Genomic DNA, 10,834 nt, shown 5'->3' on the forward strand with positions numbered 1-10,834 from the left:
AAAGTGAGATGTTAGAAGAGGAATTTGGGTATGTTAATACACCTGCCGCCAGCTTGCTTGGCTTCAGACCATGCCAAAGAAGATCAAGAAACGCATCGGCTCCTCTCCTCCGGATCCAGGTCATTGAAAAATCCAGAACTGATCAGTACATTAATTTTAGATCGAACAGCCTATATTATCCTGACCAACTGGCTGCCCATGCTGCCCGGACGTGATGATTTGTTGTCAGGTGTGATTTCGGCACTTCGATTAGATCAGACGGTCGTGAATTTTTTAAGATCGTTCGATGAGTTCCGTAAAACTGGAGAGGAGCTGGATCCAGAGAAGCATCGCTCAGAAGAAGAGAAGAGAGAGAGTTCAGAGATGTTGCCTTTTCCTTTTCCTTTTTCCAAATTAGGAGATACTATTGCTTGTTTCAAATGAGTATCTGTTTTCCAATATTTTCTTCTCGATTTGAATCTTCATAATAGGAACTGAAAACATACATTTTATATATAGCGATTAAGTAGATCGGATCATTGCATTCCAGCGACGACTGCGATCTTTTATTCTCTTTTCCGAGTAGTGGAGGAAGGGTTTCAGAGGGAGATGGCGCAGTCCATCTCTTATTCAACCGCCATTGTTGTTCTTGCTATAGCTCTTCTATCATTCACATGTGCTTCTCGTCATAGTATGCTCTCTCTCTCTCTCCTTTATCTCCCTTTCTCTCAAGCTTGAAGATGCTTTTGAAGCTAATGTTTATGCGCAATATAAGATGCTTAATTAACTACCTTAGTTGCCTGAAACTTGCAGTTTTGCAATCTGAGGAGGTAACGCCGTTGGATATCTCTAAGGTAAACATTATTTTCAAAAACCTTAATTAGAATATCCGCTATTTCTAGGTACTTTGTCTTCTTTAATCAAAACTATTTTGGGTGACCTAGGAATTGTCATCTGGGGATCTTTAGTTTATAAGGCGGAGAACCTTACTACTAGAAAACTTATTTTGGATTTTTGAAAGATTTTTTTAAGGATCTTATCTGTTTGTATCTTGGCCTTTTCTAATAGATTTATTTATAAGTTTTCTCAATTTTTGAACAGATTCAAATGCTTCCCCTGCATTTTGTATCAATGCGTGATTCACAATTTCACAACATTACGGTCTGCTTTTGTTGAAAATTCATATACCTTTTAGATCCTGTATCATCTTTTATGGAGATTTTTTAACGAACCCAAATTTTAGATGCTGTTAATTTCACAGGAATAAATAAATAAATAAATAGACAAATGAATACCTAACTTGGTAAATGAATAATTACATTTTTCCCTTTCTAATTTTTTAGTAGTGAAATTGTGTACTTTTAATCTGATGAAACAGGAAACTTTTAACTAGTTTAACATCTTAATTAAGGTCAAGTTTAGTTAAGAGAGTATTTAGTAGGTTCTCTTATAAGCTTGTTGATCTACCTACCTATTCTACATCAAACCTGACACAAATGATTAACAATCTGGTGTAGGAGGAAGGAAGCAGGGTGGCGGAAATGGTGGGATATGCTACAACAGGGGAAGAATCAGACAGGGAGGTCCCAACCGGGCCGGATCCAATCCACCACCATGGAATACCCAAGACCCGATCAGCCTACTTACCTAAAAGATTTTGGCCCAATTCCAATACTAATAAAAGTGCAGCGGACCAATATCCTTGAGCCTCTTTCTTCCAACTACATACACCTAAATTAAAAAAACTTAATTTGGTCAAATTCTTTTCACTAAATTTTTTGTTGTTGTTGCTGTTTGTTCTTTTGTTGTTCCTTCGCACAATTTTGATTAGCATTTAGTGTAGTTCTTGCTTGTCATAGATGTTGTACCTGTTTTGTTGTGTGGTGATTTGTAAACCGGGGAAATTTGTGGGATATCCAATGGCTTCATATTTCTGACAATTTCACTGCCATGTTGAACAGGAACTTTAGATTATAGATTAAGATGTTTAAATCTCTTTGGTGTGTATTGTTGCTGTGTGTAGTAGCTTTTAACCATATGCGTTTATCACATATCAATTTTGAAAGCTTGATTAGGTTTCATTTTAATTTTTTTCTTCAAAATATAAAAGCTTTGTTATGGCGGGAACTTGTCCCTGTATAGATTGCATTTTTGTTTAATTAATTTGATGACTAAATTTTTCAGAAGCAAAAACGCTTACCAAGTCATAAGCTGATGAATCAATTTTGATTTGTCCCGCTGCCCAATCAGCTTTATTTTTATTTTTTTTCTGTTCTTTTTCTTTTTTACCAATACAAGTAACAAGAGTAAGAAATTAAGAATCCAAATTTGTGCTAACTACCCCATGGTACTCTCTTTCTATTGTCTGTTCTCGGCCTCTCAGAAATCTAGCGAATTTCATTGCAATAGCAGAGTACAATACCATAGACAAAATGGAGATTAAGGTGGAAAATAGGAATATAAGATGCTAGTATCGTAATATTTCTTTTATTTTTTCTTGTATAAATAATATCAGATGATTAACATCCTGCACAGACTGGGACAATAGAAGATTTAAAAATATATATATATATCCAACAAACAAATATAGTGCAAAATTTGCCCTGATTTGCACTTATTCTGTTAACATTTGGAGTAGCGCATATATTCAAATGGAGATGCTATTTGGAATTCCCATTCCTGTGGCACCAGCATCTGAGAAGGGTTTCATGAGTTTATAAGGCACCATGCCTGCACCAGACCTATTCCTCAATTTTGGGTCCAAATTTCTCGCATCAATTGTACCCTCGATCTCTTTCAGCCTTGCATAAAACCTTCCGTATGCCTCCTTCATCACTGGATCATCAAGCCACGTCAGCCCAGCTGCTTGACCGCCCAAATACTCCTCATCTGACGAATGGGTCGATAACAGGTTCAAAACTGCCATCACTAGAGTTGCTTGAATTTGTGTAGGGAAACTCTCAAGAAGTGTATCCTCTGGCTTCTGTAGAAACTTGTCAAATTGGTTGGCTGTCATGTCCTCAATTGGCATGTTAATCCGTGCAATTGTCGGCCTGTTTGGGAAGTAACCAACAAAATCATACTGCCCGAAATTGACCGCAGCATGGTGCGCTGAAGCAACCCAAATTATTGTGGTTAGGATTTGGATTAGGCTCACATGGGTGTTTAAGGTGGGCCACCATGGCTCGTCCTTTTTGTCAGCATGGCCCCGTGTACGGACCTCGTACCACCATGCTTGCAGTTCTGTGTCATTTTTTATTTGAGTCGAGTCAGGGTAGTAGTGCAAGACGTATTCCTGCACCCATTTTTTGATTGCTGACCAAATCAACAGGCCGTCATTTGCAAAGGGATAATCATCAATAACCAGCTTTACTCCATGCTCGGCTGCTGGATCCTTTACTGCCATTCCTCTGTTATGATATTAATAAAAATCTTAATTAATTTAAACGGACTCAATAGGCAATTTCCTTGTGTTCCTAAAATCAAATTGTTACAGTTACACAAAAGAAATATAATGAAAGGCTTGTTTTCGTCATCTATTTTTTTTTCAATTTTGATTTATATTCAATTTGGGGGGGGGGGTCAGTTTTCTTATAAATGTGCACAATCTTCACGAACTCACTATATGCTATAACATATTAGAAATTGTGAATAACTAATCCTAATCTTTTCCATACATAATTAACTTCAAAAATAATATTACCTCCGAATCAAATCAGACGGTAAAGCCTCAAAATCGAAACGCCAGAACTGGTCATAGGCATCAGAGCTTAGCTCCATGGAATACTTCAGAGGTGAGAATGACGACTCAATGATACCACCAGCATTAATTAGAGCTTGCCGTGCCAGTGCATTAATCTTCATTGTGTATCGGAAGTGTGGATGTAACAACCGGTAAATTGGGTGCATCTCACTCAGCTGCCTGTGCGCTGCTATTATATATGGCTCAACGCAACAGTGTGTCCTTAACCTATACAGAACAACATTAACGAGGATGGTTGATTTCATACTTTGGACTGGATATTTTATTTTAATTTTCTATAGGATATGGAGACAAGTTGTTCATTCACAAAATTTACTATGCCTTCAAATTTCAAGAGAAAGAAGAAGAAATCTCTGCGTTTTCCCTTGATGTCATCTTCCTAAGTCTATATAAAAAGTAAAATTCCAAAGTCTTACCAGTGACTGATAAGCTCGTGATGTGCCGAATCGTGAGCACAAACATGGGCTTTAGCAAATCTCCATAGCCACGATCCTGTCGAATCAGATGATGGAACAAAGACATGCCTCCATCCGGGTACAGCTGGTGAAGGCGGTCGAGTGAGCTCAATTGCAATTGGCTTCAGAGTTCCTTCATCTGTAAGAAAGAAAAGTGTTCTGGAACCGTATAATGTTGTTCCTTCTAAGGCTCGGACCTTGTGTACATATGGCAATAGTAAGTCTTGGTTGTCTAGCACAAACAACTTCTTCTGCCTGACTGCCTATGTAAGCCGAAAAAAGAGTAAACTGTAAGTTGTAGGATAGTTCGCTTTGTTTCAAATCAAGAAATGGCAAAGAGATTTGTAGTTTTGTACTAGGGCATAAACACAGGGTATGGTCTTTTTCTTGTATAATTTCCTTTTCCATGGAAGAAATTAACTCTTATGTTTCTAAATATTTTACCTCCTCTGCTGTCATGATGCCATTTATTTCTTTTTCAATTATCGCAGTTGTGATTGCAGATTCAACAGTTCCATAAATCACGGGATCAAGCTTACTTTTCATTGGGAGCTCCTGAAAACAATAAAAAACCAATGGTGAACAAATTGAGATGCTAATTCAGAGGTGAATGTGAATTCAGCATTGCATGAGAAAGCAATATACCTTAACCAATTGAATTGCATATGGATTGACACCGGCAAGAGTCTCCCTAGCAAACTCTTCATCTCGTAACCATGAGAACCTATCTCCTACAAATTTGCATAAGCATGCATTCATTTTACAATCTAAGAGTGACCAAAATACAATTATATAACTGTAACCAATTGAGAAAATCTTACTTTCAAGCATCTCAGGAGCGTCAAAACGCAAGGCTTGGTCGGACACATTTTGGGTTCCATCAAATATGCAGGCTATTAGAGTTTTGAGGAGGCCAATCTCTTCAACCTTTGGCATCTTGAACCCCTCATTGTACAAGGCACTAATTGCATCAAAACTAGGGAAACCAAGTTCGGTGTCTATGATGGCACTTTGGGCCGAAGGGACAACAGCATGAAGCAGAGATGTCAAAGTTGTTGTGGAGAATTGAAGTTGTTTAACCTCGGAGAAATCCTCATCTCTTGGCACATAAAATGTTGCACTTCGAGTTTCAGATATAGGATCTGTTTGTTTGTAGATTAAATTAATGTCTTTTCATTTCAGTCTCTGTATCTTCTCAATTAAATAAAATGTGGTCAATACCAAAAAATGTGTAGGTCAGAAATGAAGCAAGGATACCTGTCTTTGATTGGGGACGGCCTGTCCGACACCGTCTTGGATAGGGGAACTGCTCGGTACCACCTAGTACTGGTCTAGCTTTATCTTTGTCACTGTCAGGCTCACCTAGATCATTATATGTGTCATAATCATATATCCTGTCAGTGCTCTTTCGTTCTCCTTCGCCATTTCCCCTCTTGAGTTCGAGTTCATGTTTTCTCATTCTAGCCAACCCGACAGGTGTCTGGTCTGGTAAGTATGACTGTTTCAGAATAAAGTACAATTTTACACCACTGATAACAGTTCATATAAGCTAACCACTCATTTATATGGGCAAATTCATGTTTAGTAGATAGAAAGAAGAGGGCCAGTGTCTAATATTGCTTCCTAGCTATTCAATTTCTAATAGAAATGTTTGATTAATGCATCCGCTACTGCTAATCTGAATAAAAGCAAATAATTGGATGGATGGCCGGCCCATCGGACCAACTCCGCTCTCCATGTAGATAATGTATATATATGCACTTCTGGATCCTCGTAATCATAACGATACAAGTGTGAAGAAAAAATTCAAGAAATTAACCTTCAACAGAATTGCCCTTTCGCTTTTAGAGAAAAAGTAAGGGTCGTGTCCAGATAACAATGTTAAGCTACAGGTACAGAGCCACATATATAGGAGTAACCTTTCTTGGGGTTTGACTTAGAAATTTATGTTTAGCCGAGGTCAATTCACTTCCTATTCCCAAGTAAATAAAAACAAAAAGAACTGATAAACAACCAACTGAAAAAATGACTTCGTAATAAAAAATAATGTGCTTGGATGTAAAAAATAGCATTAATTTTGGTATGCTTGGAAGTTAGAATGTTGAATACATGCTAGATGTACTGGATCAGCTGTGGCCCAGTATTACTATTAACTATTAAGTTTCTACAACTTTGATGCCGACGCATACATCCGTAAATTAAAAACCCAGTTTTGAATATATGATGCATAACTATGTAAGTACAAATTTACTGGTACATTGAAGAATTATGATGAGGATTTCTTTGCTGGTTAATGAAACAAGGTCTACTCAGAAGATTTACCTTGGTGGTGAAGAAAATTCTCTTGTCAGGGCTAACTGACTTAGGTTGAATCCAAGAGTTGCAACTCATTGTAGTCACAACAACACCAGTCTTAGGATCTTGTAGAACCATATCTTGGAGAAAAATCTCTTTTTGGTACTCATTAGTCACGAATACACCTCCAATCTCACCAAAATCTTTTGGGATAATGAAGTTGCTCTCATATGATATATCTTCGCCATTGTGGCTTCCCTTTTGTGCATAAGCCGATATGAGCTTCTCCTCTGGTGCCGACTCTGCACAAACAAGGATTTTACTAATTGTTGTGCGTATAAGGTTGAATATATGCTAAAAATTTATGTATAAAGTTGAAAACCATATCCATATCAAATTTAGGTAAGCCATATTGTTGTGCGATTACATTCATCGGATGAATGTACATTTACCCATGTTATAAAGTTGATATCAACAATTTAAATTTATGTATAAGGTTGATATAAATGAAACATTCATTTGATGTACACATGTATAAGGTTGAATACATGCTAAAAATTTATCCATGTTATTATTCATGAAAAGTCGACATTAGTAACATTAGCAAAGTCTTTACTTTGCTGCAATCTGATTTCTATATTAAAAAAGGAAACACAGAAGACTAAATGACTTCCATGAGTCTAGAGAGTGGGAGAGGTTTACCGGGGTCGAGCTCAGAGCTAATGAGCTCAAGGAGAAGAGATCTAGACCTCCCTAATAGATCAGTGACACCATCTAGCACATGTGTCGGCTCGAGGTGCCTCAGCAATCCTCCTACATTCGATCTAACTGTCAAAGAAGCTCGGAGCATTGTTGCATCAGTGGGTCTCGAAGTGCCTTGCATGTTGCGTTTCGTTTCTCCTACCAGACAATGTATCACCTCTAATCTTTCGCAGACGATATATATAACTGGTACAAGGTAGTTGGGGTTGGGGACTTGAGTTATTTATATCCCGATTTTGTTTGCGAGACAAAATGGAGGTGAGCTGAGTAGCAGCGATTGATTGATGGCTTTATGACTTGGAGGCCTTAATGTGTATCTTTTCAATGAATAGTAGCTTACTTGAGGCTTCAATGAATAGTGTTAATTAGGTGTGTATCTTTTGAATGCATGGTCTATGTATATGCATGTGCTATATATATAACTTGACGCGTTGAAAAATTATATATATTCGAATTTAATTAATTAGCAGTTGCTTCTTCACCATTTAAGGTGAATAATGATCCACGTACGCACGTCAATTTTTTTTTAATAATAAAAACTGATCCACGTCAATGTACGCGTACGAAGGCCCTATGGCAACAGTGACCAAATTTAAAATTAAGATTGAGAGATTAGATGAACATGTATCATGTAATTTTATTTTATAAGAAAGGTACTAGTAATAATTTTTGCAAAAAAAAAAAACTTTAAAATGTAAAGGATGAAAAATGCATATTTTCAATGTATAGGTAACAAAAGGAAAAATGTGACGCGTCACGTACGGTACATGACTAAAATTTATTTTTACGTGACGTCATTAAAATGATAGCAGTCAGTCGTGACTACACATGACATGAATATTTGCGTCTAATTATTGTTTTCAAGTTTAAGTTAGTTCAAAAAAATAATAACAAAATGTACCAAAAAATAAGAAATTGTTACAAAAAAAATTATAATTAAGAACTAATGTTAAAAAAATTGATTCACATGACTTAACGTGATCGAGTCTATTTGTATAACGTGATGTGACTAAGATGGTGGAGAACAGTCATGTTACGTGACCCACAAGTCAAATCAGGTGATCAACACAAGTAACGTGACGTGTCTGGTAACAACTAGGGATGGCAAAAAGGCCCGATTGACCCGGAGGCCCGTTGATATCTGCCCGGCCTGTTCTTTACCCGGTCGGCCCGATGCTGTGATGGGCCAGGTAAGGTCGGACCTAAAGACGGGACAGGCCAGGCCTGGACTTAACTCTAAGCCCATGGGCAGCCCGTTGGACTTATATGTTAATACAACAAATTTAATTTTAGGGTTTTTAGCCAGTGAGCAGCCGCTCCTCTTTGAGTCCCGAGTCTCTCATTCTCTCTCGCTCTCGCCTGTCCTTCTCCTCTCTCTATCGCTCTCTCTGTCCTCACTCCGCCACCAGTCGCCGCCTTCGCCACCAGATCGCCGCCTCCGCCACAGTTGTGATCTCTCTCTCCGCCACCAGATCGCTCTCTCTTCGTCTCTTTCACTTCTCTGCCACCAGTCCTCCTCCAGGACCGTCACAGTGTCACTACTACTCCAGTCACGGTATCTGGTTAGTTTGCTATTAAATTAGACTTAATTATTTGGTTGTATAAATTGTTATTGGTTTGGGGCCCTCAACCTTTCTCTCTTTTTATTTTGGCTTGTTAGCATCATTTCTTTGTTTTTTTACATGTGATAGATGAGATGAAACTATTAACTTTTTATCTGCCGTGGTTGTTTTTGCTTTAGCTATCTCCGATTTTTCCACTGTAAAAATCATCTTTACTGTTCTAACTTGGATTTAATGCACATTGCCACAGCCTATAGTTTCTGGATAAAAGGTTCTAGAAATTCGGACTAAAAAAAAAAAAGTTGTATTTGGATTTAATGTACAGTGCCATAGGGCCGGGTCGGGTAAGGTAGCCTATGGGCACAGGAAAGCTTCCACGGGCAGGCCTGGGCTTGGAGGAAAGGCCCATGGGCAAGCTGGACCTAAATTTTTAAGCCCGCTAGATTAGGCCAGGCAGGTGGGCCATTGATTTTTAACGGGCAGGCCAGACTTGAGCTTGACAAAATACCCGTGAACTCGGTCCATTGCCATCCCTAGTAACAACCTGACTGATTTCATTCTGTGTATAGAGGTGATTAGCACCCTTTATCTTATGCATCATTCCGTACCTGATCCGGAGAACTTGCCTAAACAAATTTGTATCGCGCTTAATGTTATCCAACAAAGTTGTTTTAAGTTGGCAAAACACCTACAAACAATTCATTAATTACACAAATAAAACTATATAAAAGTACTGTGAAGACGGCACAAGAAAACAAAAAAAAAGGATAAAAAGGTAAAAGAGAGATAAAAAGTTCATCCGTGTCAAAATTGAGTAATATTCTTTTGCTGACCGTATGTATATATTTTCGCTTTCAGCTTATGTATTGGAATGAAAGACAAACAAAGTGCACGTGAAGCATGCACATACTTATAATAATGGCTTAATTTGAATATATATAATGTTATATTTAATTTAAGTTGCTCGCCTAATAAATTTCTCATTTTGCCTAGTACGTAGCTAGCTCCTCAACCATATCTTTTTCATATCTGAAACGATACATCTCATTTGCACAAAATTAGTATGTCGTTATATATTGTCTTCTTTACAATGTAAGGTAAAGGACCACATATAAAGTCCTCCCTATTACAGCTAGAATTTTATATCATCAATTAATTGCTGGCCCCTCTAATAACGTATGAATGCTAAATGCTTTATTAATTTTTCCCTCTCCGGATTATGTTACGTATCATCCATCTCCAACACAATCTTCGATATAATTAACCGAAATGCATTCAACTAAGACACATGGACAAATTTGGTGGTTGAAAATTTAAGACTTAGCAACATCTTCGTAGTCTCAACGTGTCTATTTTTCTAACTAAAATGAAGAAAAAATCGATCATGTACACATATAATATATGCTCATATCGAGACGGATTCGCATCTCCCAGGTACCGGACTCAACACAATTGAAAAGAACGGTCCAGATTTAATTTCATCCGGTTCTTGCTCGGGAGGGCTGAGGGGACAGTATTATTTGTGCTTTGAGATTTGTGCCAAATTAAAAAGAACAATTTTGAACCATCCGATTCAATTATACTCAGTCCGGTAACATGAGAGGATGTGAGATCATATCGAGACACCTAGGTCCGTAGATCAACTACATATATACACAAGCCCTTAGCGTGCAAGATTTGAATGTTTAATCAATGCACTTTTGACAATTCGGCTGAAGAATTTTCTCCAAAATAAAACTAGCTAGCTAGTATCTGCAAAGACAAATCAATTACCAAGAACGAGATATGAAAAGATATGGAGAATATTATCAATTATTTATTCATTATTAATGAGTCCGGTTTGTATGATATTAATGTTATTTCAGTTCATATAATACTAACTTTAAAAATCTATCAAATCGATTTAAAACAACAAATTCAAACTGATCTACTTTATTAGTTATACGTTCACATGTACAAATATATGTATTTATTTAGTATAAAGTTAAGCGATCAAATATGAAAGTTTTTAAGTTAAT

At 37.3% G+C, this 10,834-nt stretch overlaps 2 protein-coding genes across 2 annotated transcripts; one reads left to right on the forward strand and one right to left on the reverse strand.

Moving 5' to 3' along the window:
* Positions 1-213: 213 nt before the first annotated feature.
* On the forward strand, positions 214-1,971 carry CLE40 (CLAVATA3/ESR-RELATED 40). Its single transcript, XM_078307298.1, has 3 exons — positions 214-670; positions 793-833; positions 1,497-1,971. Exons 1-3 carry the CDS (start codon positions 589-591, stop codon positions 1,683-1,685), a joined length of 312 nt encoding a protein of 103 aa, XP_078163424.1. The 5' UTR covers positions 214-588; the 3' UTR covers positions 1,686-1,971.
* A 467-nt stretch (positions 1,972-2,438) lies between these two features.
* On the reverse strand, positions 2,439-7,500 carry LOC144558731 (putative lipoxygenase 8, chloroplastic). The gene is made up of 9 exons (XM_078307582.1): positions 7,195-7,500; positions 6,520-6,794; positions 5,455-5,695; positions 5,019-5,339; positions 4,843-4,928; positions 4,642-4,752; positions 4,159-4,460; positions 3,683-3,949; positions 2,439-3,389 (listed from the first exon to the last, which is right to left on the reverse strand). The coding sequence occupies exons 1-9, from the start codon at positions 7,373-7,375 to the stop codon at positions 2,627-2,629; spliced, it is 2,547 nt and encodes an 848-aa protein (XP_078163708.1). The 5' UTR covers positions 7,376-7,500; the 3' UTR covers positions 2,439-2,626.
* Positions 7,501-10,834: the final 3,334 nt, after the last annotated feature.

This window comes from Carex rostrata, chromosome 8, assembly GCF_964058835.1.
Source record: "Carex rostrata chromosome 8, lpCarRost1.2, whole genome shotgun sequence".
Lineage (NCBI taxonomy): Eukaryota > Viridiplantae > Streptophyta > Magnoliopsida > Poales > Cyperaceae > Carex > Carex rostrata.

Excerpts from the sequence above, each read along its gene's own strand:
- CLE40 (XM_078307298.1), top strand. The coding sequence starts at position 589 with ATGGCGCAGTCCATCTCTTATTCAACCGCCATTGTTGTTCTTGCTATA. Across the intron at positions 671-792 it reads CACATGTGCTTCTCGTCATA|TTTTGCAATCTGAGGAGGTA; the intron begins GTATGCTCTCTC and ends TGAAACTTGCAG. Across the intron at positions 834-1,496 it reads CGCCGTTGGATATCTCTAAG|GAGGAAGGAAGCAGGGTGGC; the intron begins GTAAACATTATT and ends AATCTGGTGTAG.
- LOC144558731 (XM_078307582.1), bottom strand. The coding sequence starts at position 7,375 with ATGCAAGGCACTTCGAGACCCACTGATGCAACAATGCTCCGAGCTTCT. Across the intron at positions 4,929-5,018 it reads CGCTCCTGAGATGCTTGAAA|GAGATAGGTTCTCATGGTTA; the intron begins GTAAGATTTTCT and ends GCAAATTTGTAG. Across the intron at positions 3,950-4,158 it reads CACGAGCTTATCAGTCACTG|GTTAAGGACACACTGTTGCG; the intron begins GTAAGACTTTGG and ends TGTTCTGTATAG.